Source organism: Xenopus tropicalis, chromosome 6 (genome assembly GCF_000004195.4).
Source record: "Xenopus tropicalis strain Nigerian chromosome 6, UCB_Xtro_10.0, whole genome shotgun sequence".
Taxonomy (NCBI): Eukaryota; Metazoa; Chordata; class Amphibia; order Anura; family Pipidae; genus Xenopus; species Xenopus tropicalis.
In genome coordinates, this window is record NC_030682.2 from 90940133 (window position 1) to 90952643 (window position 12511).

The 12511-nt window shown below is 40.3% G+C and overlaps 1 protein-coding gene across 2 annotated transcripts; it reads left to right on the forward strand.

Annotated features, from left to right (window-relative positions):
* Nucleotides 1-819: 819 nt before the first annotated feature.
* tmem170b (transmembrane protein 170B) lies at nt 820-11551 on the forward strand. Of its 2 annotated transcripts, none has more exons than XM_018095029.2 (3): nt 820-1346; nt 8401-8571; nt 10466-11551. In XM_018095029.2, exons 1-3 carry the CDS (start codon nt 1250-1252, stop codon nt 10594-10596), a joined length of 399 nt encoding a protein of 132 aa, XP_017950518.1. In that variant the 5' UTR covers nt 820-1249; the 3' UTR covers nt 10597-11551. The 2 variants fall into 2 exon arrangements, with proteins under 2 accessions (XP_017950518.1, XP_031759973.1); XM_031904113.1 differs by lacking the exon at nt 820-1346 and adding an exon at nt 7715-8191.
* Nucleotides 11552-12511: the final 960 nt, after the last annotated feature.

A 12511-nucleotide genomic window follows, 5' to 3' on the forward strand; every position in this document is an offset into this window, starting at 1 on the left:
GTGGGGCCTGGGGGAAGCTGGAGAATGCTTTGGGGGGAAGCTGTTTAGGGGAGCACTGGCTGTTTAGGGGAGCCCTGGGCTGGCTAACAATGTTTTAGGGGGTACCTGCCCTGGCACCAATGAAAAATGTAACTGGACACCAATGTTTTAGGGGGCCCTGGCTACCAAAGTTTTATGTCCTTTGTATTGATGGGAGGGGCCATTGGGGGTGTGGGAGAAGGGGGGGGGCAGAAAACTTTATTGTGAGGGGCCCAGTGATTTCTGATGGTGGCCCTGATTGTATTCTGCAGGTTTTGCTACAGCCAGCAGTTCCATTTATCTCATCTCATTACATAAGTCTATGTATACACCAGGCACTAATCATGTGCCATATTCAGAAGGTTTGGTCTGGCTCTAAGCAGCCTGGCAATGCATTGTCAATTAGGATATCCAAGTTCAATAGTTGAGAGTAAACATCTGATTAGCTGCAACTACCTTGGGAAAAAGAAGCTGTGTCATTGTTTTACCTTTATTAAATATGTTTTATTAATTACCTTGGAATGAAGCATCATTTGTACCAACAAGGCAGCAACCCTGGCCTGGGACAGTGAGCTACTGTACACACAGCGCTATAAAGCTGCACCATATGCACACAACAGAAAGAAGCTGCTTACTAGCTATGGCACGAAACTAAATGGCCAGGTAAGGGCCAGGCCCTGTTGGTGGGACAGAAAGTGAAAAAGACAGAGGGAAGTTTTGTAAAGTGCAAGGCACCAGCCGATCCCTGCCCTCCCTGCCCCTGCTGGGCACTGTCTCTCTCTCCAGCTTCCCCCAGCGGCTGTGCCAGTCTCCTCCTCCAAGATGATGATGGTGGCTCGGGTGATGCTGATGATCCCAGGAAGGAGGGGACAGATGATGATGGTGTTGGTGGCAGCAGGTTGGCTGCTCAGCACCGGGCACTGCACACATTCACAGGGCTGGAGCCGGCCATTGCTGGCAGAGGTATAGCGGATCGCTGGGTGTCTGCAGGACTTGGGAAGGCTGGGGAAAGCCCTGCAGCAGCAGATTCTTTCCTCAATGTCTCCCCTGCGAGGCTGCTTCTCCTCCCCGGTCCAGCTGCGCCCACCACTCATCCCCAGGCCGTCCCTTTTTGGCCTCCTGCTGTTGGAACTCCTTGTGCTGCTGCTGGAGGAGGAGGAACAGCTGCCTGGGAGCCCCGGGACCAATAGCCCTGCCTCCTCCTCCAGCAGCCTTGCGGCGGAGCAAGAGAATGAAAGCACAGGGGGGGGACCATTCCATGATCAACCTGTCAGTACAGCAAGTCCTCAGCCTGTGGGCTCATGGGACGGTTCTGAAGAGCCTGACCGGTGAGTACTGGAGCATTACCCATCACGACCCCCCCCCCCCTAGGATTTGGTCGCGTCCAACACTCACGTGATTAGATAACAAGAATAGAAATTGTAGATATATTTTTCCTCGGTCACGAAGCTGCTCGCCCATCTGGCGCATAAAGGATGGGGGTGTTCGCAGGCGGCTGTCACTAGGTAAGCACACAGGTGCCATAAGCAAAAGTCCACTTGACTGCACTCCCGGAACTAGATCATAATGCGTTTATATAGGAGTTTGGGACACAGAATATCAGCGTTTCCAGCCTGTGGGGCTCTTTGTCAAGCTACACATTCAAAGCAAATCGTTCCCCCAACTACATGTATCCAGTGCCATCTAGTGGCCACCAGTAGAAATCGCAATCTGAATACAATATATACACATTACAACCTTTTTCAACTTTCCTAAATTTAAGTTGCTGGACACCAGGCCCCTTTTTAGCAGAATACTTTGACATTGCTGATCTCTCTGTTAACCTTTGTAACACTTTTAAGTCCCTGTATCCACTTACTGACCATTCTGGATGTTTGTCCCATATACACCATGCTGCAGGGAAACTTGATACTGTATATGGCAGGGGTTGTGGTACAAGAGAAATGGCCAGTGACTTGCATAGGTGTAAACATAAACATGTTTGCTCTTCCAGTGTTTATTACAACAATCATTTTTGTAAAAATTATTTTTAAAGGCAAACTCAGTGCTGGCAATCTTTCTCATTCTTTTTGTGTGCAAATGTATTATTGCCCTGCACTGGTAAAAGTTGTGTGTTTGCTTCATAAAGACTACTAAAGTTTGTACCTGTATAAACAAAGCTGCTGTGTAGCCATGGGGGCAGCTATTCAATTTAAAATAGGGCTAAATGGTGCAGGTTAGATAGCAGATAACAGATATTCTACAGACCTTATCTGTTATTTGCTATGTAATCTGAACATTTTCTCATTTTTTCCAGATTGAATGGCTGCTCCCATGGCTACACAGCAGCTTTTTATATACTATAGTAGTCTTTCTGAAGCAAACACAGAACTTATACCAGGGCAGGGCAACAGTACTTAATATTTTAACTACTTTAAAACACATTTATTTTTGGTCTTACTGTTTCTTTAATAATTCAATATACCCAAGATTTACTTATATAATCAACAGAGCCTTACAAATATGTTTTAGCTGAAGCCCTGTTGAACAGGGAGTATACTGGCCCTTTAAAATGTTTAAGTGCAAAATGGGTCTGGACTCATAATGTTCTGGCCTCCTTACAGCAACTTCCCTATCCCCTCAGTAGACCCTGCATCCCAGACCCCCTGCCCCCCACTGTATGCCCTGGTTCTGCTGTATGGTAGTTATACCATTGGTGATAGAGATGTTAATAAGCAAGTTTATTATTAGTGAATCATCTTGCATCTGTAATTAAGTTTAGGCTAATTTCTTCAGAGAGCTAGGGGAGCAGTGGGACAGTTTGAGAGAAATGTTCTCTCCTTTTTAATATTAACACAGCCATATCGCTTACTGTTGATACCCACTAGAATTAGTGTGCCAAATACTACTTATAAAAGTGCAGTTAGTGATGTCTTTAAAGAACCCTATCTGATATCAAAGTAAGTGGATAGCAACAGTGTTTTAATATGAATAACATTTGGGGTACCACATTTCCAGAAGCACATGCAGAGAATAAACCTAGGCTAGAAAATAAACCTAGAGAAATAAATGTAAGCTAGGGAGGCTCTGTATCTCACTGAATAGTTGTTTTATGTAGAACCATTGAAAGGCATCATCACCTATAAACTGTTTCCTTTTTCCAAGACATCGCCGACACCGTGTTTGTACTACAGAAGGATTGCTATGATCTCTTTGTGTTTTATATTGTGTCTAGCAGTGGCAGGACATTGATTAGATGTTACAAAATACCAGAAGAATAGAACATGTATAGTAGCAAAAAATGACTGCACTCTCCCTGCATTATTAGTATGTACTTAGGTGTAGACTTGTGTAGGTGCACCTTCAAAAGAGGGTGAAATCAGTGCCATGGTTGCCTGAAGCGCTGATGATAACTATAAAACAGTAACAAACATAGGGTATTACTAAAGTTTAATAGTAGATAGATATAGATCATCATAAGGTTACATAGTTAATTTGAGTTGAAAACAATGAACCCTAGTGCACAAATATACACTTGTACAGACCCATCGAAACATCACATATATAAATTGTATATATACCAATATATATATTAATTGTAGATTTTAGTATCACACATATAAAGGCATTGATAGAATCTGCCATCACAGCATCACTAGGAAGGGCATTCCCCAACCTCACTGCCCTCACCACCTACGCTGCTTCAAATGAATATTCAGTTCCTTAAGCAGAAAGAGATAGCCCCATCATCTGTAACATTTTTGACACTTCTGTGTAGAAGGGCTGTGCTGAATAAGTTTTATTTAGAAGCAGATCGACACACAGGAGACTTTAAATGACTTGCCACAGGACTATGTGCTAATTTTAAGACACAGAGACCTGTGGTTACCACATTCAGCAGTTCTGAATTCATGAGGGCAGTTGTGCAGCCAGACCCTGGACAGAAGTGCTATCTACATGAGTACTAAAAGGTATACTTTTGTTTCCCTTTGTGCTCTTGCACTTCAGTTCATGTTCCGTGTAAATGACCCTTAGTATATTTTAATTTATTCAACCAATGAGGCATTTATACAGGTCACTGAACTCCTCGTTGACTTTTTTATCCTTATATTTTTTAGTAGGGAATACTTATGCACTATATATTTTACGATAGGGTGTACATTATTCACTATATAAAACATGAACATACTGTAAAACATATCCTTATAAATGGTGCTTGGTGATATAATCAGTTATAAGCACTGCTTAGTGATATAATTTGTATCACATGACTTCCAAAAACTTTATTATAAAAAAAAGTTACTCCTGTTGTAAAATGAGAATATTTAGGGGCACATTTATGAACGATTCGAGCAATCGTATCCCAAAACTTTGGGAACTCACGTGGTTTCTTCATCCTAATAGTAATCTAATTTGTATGAATCGTGTTTTTCTTTTCCCCAACGAAAAATTAAAAAGCTCGGCAGGTTTTAAGGTGGCCATACACGCACCGATAATATCGCACGAAACCTCGTTTCGACTGGAAGCTGCTGATATCGGCCGACTCGCCAATCGGACCAGTTGGAAAATTTTGAACGGGCGCCATAGAAGGTGCCTGATCAAAATCTCCCTTCAGCGCTGAATCGGCAGAAGGAGGTAGAAATCCTATTGTTTCTACCTCCTTACCTGCCGATTCAGCCCTGAATGGTGTGTGGCACATCTGACAATGTTTCGTGCGACCATCGTCAGATCGCCACGTGTATGGCCAGCTTTAGGTGGCAAGCTTTTTATTTTTTGGTAGCGGAATGTGCCCCTAAAAGTTCCATGACATGTATAAAAGTATCTTGGTTACTTCTAATTATCCTTAGATTTTAACAATAGGGGCTACATTTTTTCCCATATAACTGATATAATTTTGTATACCTCTCAGTTTGGTCAGGTTTAAAAGTCACACAAGCTAATATATTGTTTTCTAAATCTATAGATGTTAATTATATTCTCAGCAGGTGTGCCAGTGATATCTTTATATGCACTGCAAAAATATTCTATTTCTGCGTGAGCTTTCACCCTGGATGAGTAAAATTAGGTAGAGAGATTGATGTGGGATTATTGTAGCATTGATCTGATTATGTTTATGTTCCTGCATGGTAATAGAAATGCTTTTTGCAATTTTGCTAATGGAAGTGTTTTTACATTTATGCCAGATAGATCTCTGCAGAATACAAATAATCTGGACCAGTCTTATCCAATACATATTTATGGTGGTTATATTTATCTTCCTCAAAGACATGGCTTTAAATAGAGGCTGACTTGCCTGAAACTATATGCTGAGTCAACAAGAAAAAGTGAAGACCAGGTGTTGTGCTGTGCAGTGCAGTAGGCACTAGCAAATTATGGCATACCCTGCTTGGAGCACTGAGGGGTTTCATGATGCACTTTTATAGCAATGACATACAGTGTGAATTTTAGATGATTTAAGTACACAGCAGTGCTCTATTCCAGACAGCTACCACCTGACAAACACCTGAAGGCTTTGGTGCCATGCTTAGGTTACTTAAAGACACTCAGTGCACCTAAAATTCTCCCTTGTGATGTTGCCCTAATGGGCAGTAGTCATCTGTATGATTTCAAAAATACAAATTTGCATACTGGAAAAAAAAAAACTTTCCAGTTTATTTTTATCATTTATTTAATTGTTTTTAAAGGGGTAGCTTACATTACAATTAATATTAATCATGAGGAATTCTAAGGTGAATTGGACTTTTAATTTTTTTGTTGGAGGGGTTGGATGTATATATATATATATATATATATATATATATATATTTTTTTTTTTTTTTTGTTCTTTGAGATGCTTAAAGTTGTAACTGCTAGCTGGTTTTGATGGCTAAAATATTTTTCCAACCAGGAAGCAGTCAGGATTCAGAATGTCAGAATTATGAACAAGTGCACGTATACACAATTACAACTCTGCAGGGGACAAGCATCAGTGATGGGTGGAAGGTGGGGGACAAGGGCCCAGAGTATGTTTAAGCAGACAGAAGAGATATGTGCCTACTGCCTCCACACTCTTGCGCCAGGCACGTGCCTCTTCTGCCTACCCCTAGTTCTGGGCCTGAGATTTGTGCAGTGACATCTCCATTCACCCCCCCACCCCCCCTCAGCCTCAACCTTCCTCCCTTAGGTTGCAGGCACATGTAGCCGATATCCACATAAAAACGTGAGACTTTGCATTTTCTGGATATCGGCTACATGTGCCTGCACCCGAGTGTATTCAGTTCATTCAGGTGCAGGCACAGGTAGGGGGAGTTTTAAGCGTATGGAGCGTATTCTCGGCAAGCGTTTTTGGGCTTGTCGAAAATATGCGCCATATGCTTTGTGTGGCATTAGAATTAGATAAACACACAAATGCCTGGGTGTCAGGCCGGCCTGCACATCACCAAAGAGGACCTGAATAGAATGATAATCAATACAAAATAGCAATAACAGACTGAATAAAGGCAGAATAGTGAAGTTTTTATTCTAGAGACCTTTTCAAAGGGAATATTGAAGGTCAGTTTAAAAGTTATTTAAAGGAACAGTTCAGTGTAAAAATAAAACTGGATAAATAGGCTGTAAAATAAAAAATGTTTCTAATATAGTTAATTAGCCAAAAATGTAATCTATAAAGGCTGGAGTGAGTGGATGTCTAACATAATAGCCAGAACACTACTTCCAACATACAGCTCTCTAACATCTTAGTCAGGGACTTGAAGGAGGGCCACATGGGACATAACTGTACAGTTAGTTTGCTTTTGATCCAGAGAACACAGGTCAGATTTGAAAGCAAACAGTTATGTCCCATAAGTAAATGATTGGTTACTGACTAACAGGTTAGAGAGCTGCAGAAGACATCCTCTCACTCCAGCCTTTTTAGATTACATTTTTGGCTAACTGACTATACTGTACTTTTATTTTCCTATTTACCTAGTTTTTTTAGACTGAATATTCCTTTAAAATAGATGGATCCATAACATACTAAAACATCAATCAGCATACTTTAATATATTATCAAGGCTGAGGTGGGAGTTGTAGTCCAGCAACATCAGGATTTTGTTCTTTAAACAATATAACTCAATAAAACATTTCCCCCATTTCATACAGATCTGATGTTGCTGGACTACAGCTCTCAGTGTGCTCTAACGTTTGATAATATTCTAAAGTATTGTGGATTTTGTAGCTCAGTGTTGTGTTTGAATCCTCTAAATAGGAAGCAGACAGGATTGTGATTGATTAACTTGTATGCATGCTAAATGGTGTTAGGCAGAAACTAGACAAGAAGTCATTGGTATAAGGAAATTAAAGGAGAAGGAAAAGCTAAGTCACTTGGGGGTACCAAAATGTTAGGCACCCCCAAGTGACTTGAATCGCTTACCTTCTACCCCGGGCTGGTGCCCCTGTTAGGAGAGAACAGCACCAGCCCGGGGTAGCAGCGATCGCTTCCTCCTTCCTTCTTCGCTGCGTGCGCAGTAGAGTGAAAAGCTGAACTTTAACAGACTCATGCGCCAGACTCGGAGTCGCAGCAAAACGAAGGAGGAAGCGCATCGCCCCAGGTACCCCGGGCTGGTGCGGTTTTCTCCTAACAGGGGCACCAGCCCAGAGTACGAGGTAAGTGATTCAAGTCACTTGGGGGTGCTTAACATTTTAGCACCCCCAAGTGACTTAGCCTTTCCTTCCCCTTTAAGGGTTACACACGGAGCTACTTAGTAGCAGCAACTAATCTCCCCTTGTACCACTGCCCTAAGCAGTCTTAAGATTCTTTCTACTTTTACTATCAACACTGGTTTCTATAATGTTTTCCTCATGCAAGCAGCTTATTACCTGTTTACTTTCAAACAGGTGACAAGTAATTATACCTACTAATCGGTTGCTATGTGTTACTAGAACAATGGTAAACTTGCCCCATTTATTACATTTACCAATTTGCATTGATTACATCAAAACGTCAGGAATCTGAATGTATTTTTCTGGCAGCTGCTTCCCTTTACTTACTGAATGGGAATTCCGCTGCTGTGCACACACAATAGAGAATATCATGAGGAGGGGCCGGGTACTGCTTACCTATCGGTTTGGCAGTGTGTGAACAAGAACATGAAGTATTATTCTTGAATTCTGTAGAAAACGTATGCTTCTGTAATGAAGATGATTCATTGGATTAATACATACCGTGCTGTGGGTTTGTATAAATCTGGAAACAAGATAATAGCTAATTATTGTTACTGCACTATATTTATTCTAAAACGGTCTGCAGTTATGCTGTTTCCAAGTGGGAATATGTCCTCCCCTGCTTACCATTCAGCATCTCCCCCACACCCCACACAGTCAGACAAAAGATGTTCTTTTTTTTTTTTTTTACATTTTGTTCTGTAACTGCTTGTCTTTCAGAGATGTGGTATTGGGTTTTCCTATGGGCTCTTTTCTCCTCTCTCTTTGTCCATGGAGCAGCGGGAGTTCTGATGTTTGTCATGCTGCAGAGACACAAGCAGGGGAGGCTGATATCTGTGTTCCTGGGCGTCATTGGCTTCCTGGCTTCTGTCATAGGAGCAATGATAACTAGTAAGTGTTAATAATTGCATTTAGTGGCATGCTTATGGTGCATTAAAAATAGAGTTGCCACCTTACCATTTAATAACATCCTCCATGGCTAATGAGCAATTAATTTAGATGCATGCTGCAGACTAAACTGATTTATTTGCAGTCATGCAGCAAGCATCTAAATTAACTGCTCATTAGCCACGGATAATGGCTATTAAATATGTGGCCGTTATTAAAGGGGTGTGGTGGCAATGCTAATTGTAGGTGAAGTGCTATGGATACCAGGTAAATGTGGAATATAGCCATGTCTGTTTTTTTGCCCATCCAGAAAGAAACACAAACATCTTAAATTCCACCAGTGCCAACTTTTTTTTTTATGAAATGGACAACTTGTACCTGCATGAGTGAGGAATCAGTTATTAAAGGAATACTCTCGTGGGAAAACATGTTTTTTTTCAAAACACATCAGTTAATAGAGCTTCTCCAGCAGAATCCTGAATTGCAATCTGTTTTTCCCATGGGGCTAGCCATATTTTTAATTTACCAGGGTGCCACAGCTGTGTGCTCTGATAAAATTCAGTTGCACTTTACTACTGAACTGCAAGTTGCCGTGATATCACCCCCTCCAGTAACCGATTAGCAAAAATAGTACCTTGTACTTGATCCTAACTATATAAATAATACTTATTGGAGGCAAAACAATCCTATTGGGTTTATTTAATGTTTAAATTAAATTATTTTTTAGATATGGAGATCCAAAGTATGAAAAGCCCCCTTATCTGGAAAACCCAGGTCCCAAGCATTCTGCATATGACATTTTATACAGAAAATAAGCTGTACAGATTACAATGGCTATATAAGTACTGCTGTTAATATGGCCAATCAGACTGTTGTCAGCCAATATAGAAAACTGGGCTGACTCAGATTGTGCTTGTATGGTATCATTGCCTAACCTGGAACTGTACCATCCCAAACTTCCTTTATTTATACACCTAAAGGATCAATTATGGACAATGCTTGGGGCGGTGGCCTGTTGTTTAAATCACAGTGCCTAAAGTCTACCTCAGTATATTTATTTAAATGTACAACATCCAAAAATAACACACAGCTGCTGCACACATATAGATAGTTGCAGCAACCACTCCAAATTTTTGGTTTTGTAATTCTGAACTTATGTGTAAATTACATGATCACTAAGGAACTGTTTCTATGCATGCCCTGCTAAGATTAAACATGTATATTAGTATTCATTACTAAGCACTGGTTACTATGGAAATAAAGAAGAAGCCTACACATTCCAGTTGCTGGGGTGATGTTAGAATCTGTGGAAGTTAAAAAGGTGCTTAATGAGTTTATTATACACAGGATGAATTTGGGGTTATATCTATAGCAATGATACACTTGATTAGTCAGAGGGATTGAGCAAGTGCTGATTGTACAAGCGCTGATCAAAATATATGTCTGTACAAAGCAGTGGTTCCCAAAATGCGAGTTCACCCCCCAGGGGTAATTGGAGCAGTATCAGGGACTCAGCGTGAAGGCCAGTTAGGGTGAGAGTTGGAGAACATAGTCATTTGCCTTCAAACCTGTTCAACAGCTTAAACCTATGAGCAGCTAGGAATGGGAATTTGTGGTAAATATACCACCCTTAACTGATTTTCTTAGCTTCATGCTCACAGGTGTGCATAAACATAACAGAGATTGCTAATATATGAATGCCAAATGCATAATAAGAGATTTAAGAAACCAATATAATTGTATATACAGTATGTTTACAATATGATTGCCACTTGATGCATACCATAAATTGTAACATGTCAGCAGAGAATGACAGAGATAATCCAGTGATTTGATAAAAATTACACGGTTAGATTGTAACCCTGGTTAATAACTTAATGTTTTTCTCTTTTTTTAGGTGCTGCAGTGGCTGGAATTTATAGAGTAGCAGGAAAAAACATGGCCCCTCTTGAAGCGCTGGTATTTGGGATTGGACAAACAGTATTGACAGTGATCATATCTTTTTCACGGGTCCTTGCCACCTTATAAGGATGGAGGAGTTGTTTTCCAAAGGGAGCTAACATTTCCCTGTATCTGTTACATTGATAATTGGATAAGAAATGAAGCAACCCACAGGAAAATGCACACTCTGTACTGCTGCAGTTAGGCCTGCTGCACATTACTTTCTCCAGTGATCCTGTAGGCCTTTAGCAGCACTGAACAGTTTGAGAGTCTTCGCTCTCAGAATTAATATGGCTTCTAATTGCCAAGCTGTTGCACTAATGAACTGCATAGCACCTTATGTGCCTCAGTCAAGGGTGAAGTGTGATGAATTTTTCTATATTGCTGCAGGAATGCACACCTTGCAGAGGGATCTTTGTAGTCCTCTGGTTATGTCATCTTGGCACTAGAGCAATGGAATTCAGTGCTCTCCTCTTTGGAAAATAAGCCACTTCAGAATGTTGGAATAGCCAATAGATGTATTTGTCGATATTAGCATCTAAAAGTAAAGAAGAGACTAGAAGGTCACTGCTGTAGAAGCTTAGAGCAGTCAAAGTGGAAATTATTATATGTGCCAAATGTTTATTTTTGTGTGTGTGGGTGTGAATATGTTTTTTTACTAAAGCTAGTTTGGAAAGTGCTTCTGACTGAATTGTGTTGATTGAGGAAAATATATTGCAACAAGCCGTCTTGTTGTCAGTGAGAAAAGCAGTGTTGGGTATATATGTAGGCGTTTGTTAACAAGTATTAACATGCTGCTCAGTGATTAGAGCGAGCGGTATCAATTAAACAATTCTCTATGTCACTGAGAAACAATTTTTTGTATTACATGGCATGATATTATTTAAGGATGTAGGAAGAATTCATACAGTTTTTTGCATGGCCTTAATTCCTTTGGTTGTGGACGGCATTATCTTCTGCTGTCTCAGATATCTGTAAAAATTATGTTATATGGTATTTCCATAGACAGAAACGAATAAAAACAATGTTATTTTTTAATGTATACAGTTTGACTTATTAATACTGGGAACCAATCATTGTTGCTAGTGCAAACACTTTTTATACCTATTTTCCCTGCATTTAAAAAGTCATAAGGCAGCACAATAGAGAGCTGGGACAGGGCATTTTCCATGTTTTTTAACCTGTACTCTGCAGAAATAAATTGTGAGATTTGCATTCTGGTACTTGTAACAAATTACTAGAATGTAAAGCTTTCTCTTTATTTTCTTAGTATTGATCCCTACTAAATTCTGTCTAGCTAAGCATGTCCAGTACGTGTGTACCAGCAAGCATAGGTTCAAAACACATGCAGAAGATATCATTTTAGAGTACAAGGAATGAAAAGGCCACTGGGGTGGGTGCTAATTTGGTAACCCCCACCGTTACATTAATTGCTTACTCATTTTTAAAAATCCCACTGGCCTGCGTGGTTTTCTGTAGGACAGGTGGCCATCTGATTCCCAAGCATCCTCTGTGCCAGTCCAGACAGAACTTTGCCAAAAAGGCTTTGGATGCCAATAAACATGTTACAGTATAGATCCAACATGAGCCTGGAACTGTGGAATCCAAGGCATCTGCATAATGGTACATTTATGCTGCTATTCAAGACTCTATGCTGTATGACACTTGAAGGGTTAAACTTAGCTTTACTTTGATCAGTGTTATTAGACCTCTCTAAATTGTGAACATTCCATTAGTTTTACATTAACATTTATTTATAAAGCGCCAACATATTCCGCATCGCTGTACAATATGTGGGTTACATACATTGGACATACAGAGTAACATATAAAGCAATCAGTAACCGATACAAGAGGTGAAGAGGGCCCTGCCCAAAAGAGCTTACAATCTACAAGGTTGCTTAAATATTGACTTTAGCTATAGGCAGTAACACAAATTGAAAAAAATATGTCATTATCATTAACATGGGTTTTTGTCCTATATTCATGTAGTCTCTTTGGGC

What these genes read in the sequence shown, in the direction of transcription:
- tmem170b (XM_018095029.2), top strand. Translation starts at nt 1,250, where the DNA reads ATGAAAGCACAGGGGGGGGACCATTCCATGATCAACCTGTCAGTACAG. An exon ending in GGTTCTGAAGAGCCTGACCG is followed by an intron (nt 1,347 to 8,400) that starts GTGAGTACTGGA and finishes CTTGTCTTTCAG; the next exon opens with AGATGTGGTATTGGGTTTTC. An exon ending in CATAGGAGCAATGATAACTA is followed by an intron (nt 8,572 to 10,465) that starts GTAAGTGTTAAT and finishes CTCTTTTTTTAG; the next exon opens with GTGCTGCAGTGGCTGGAATT.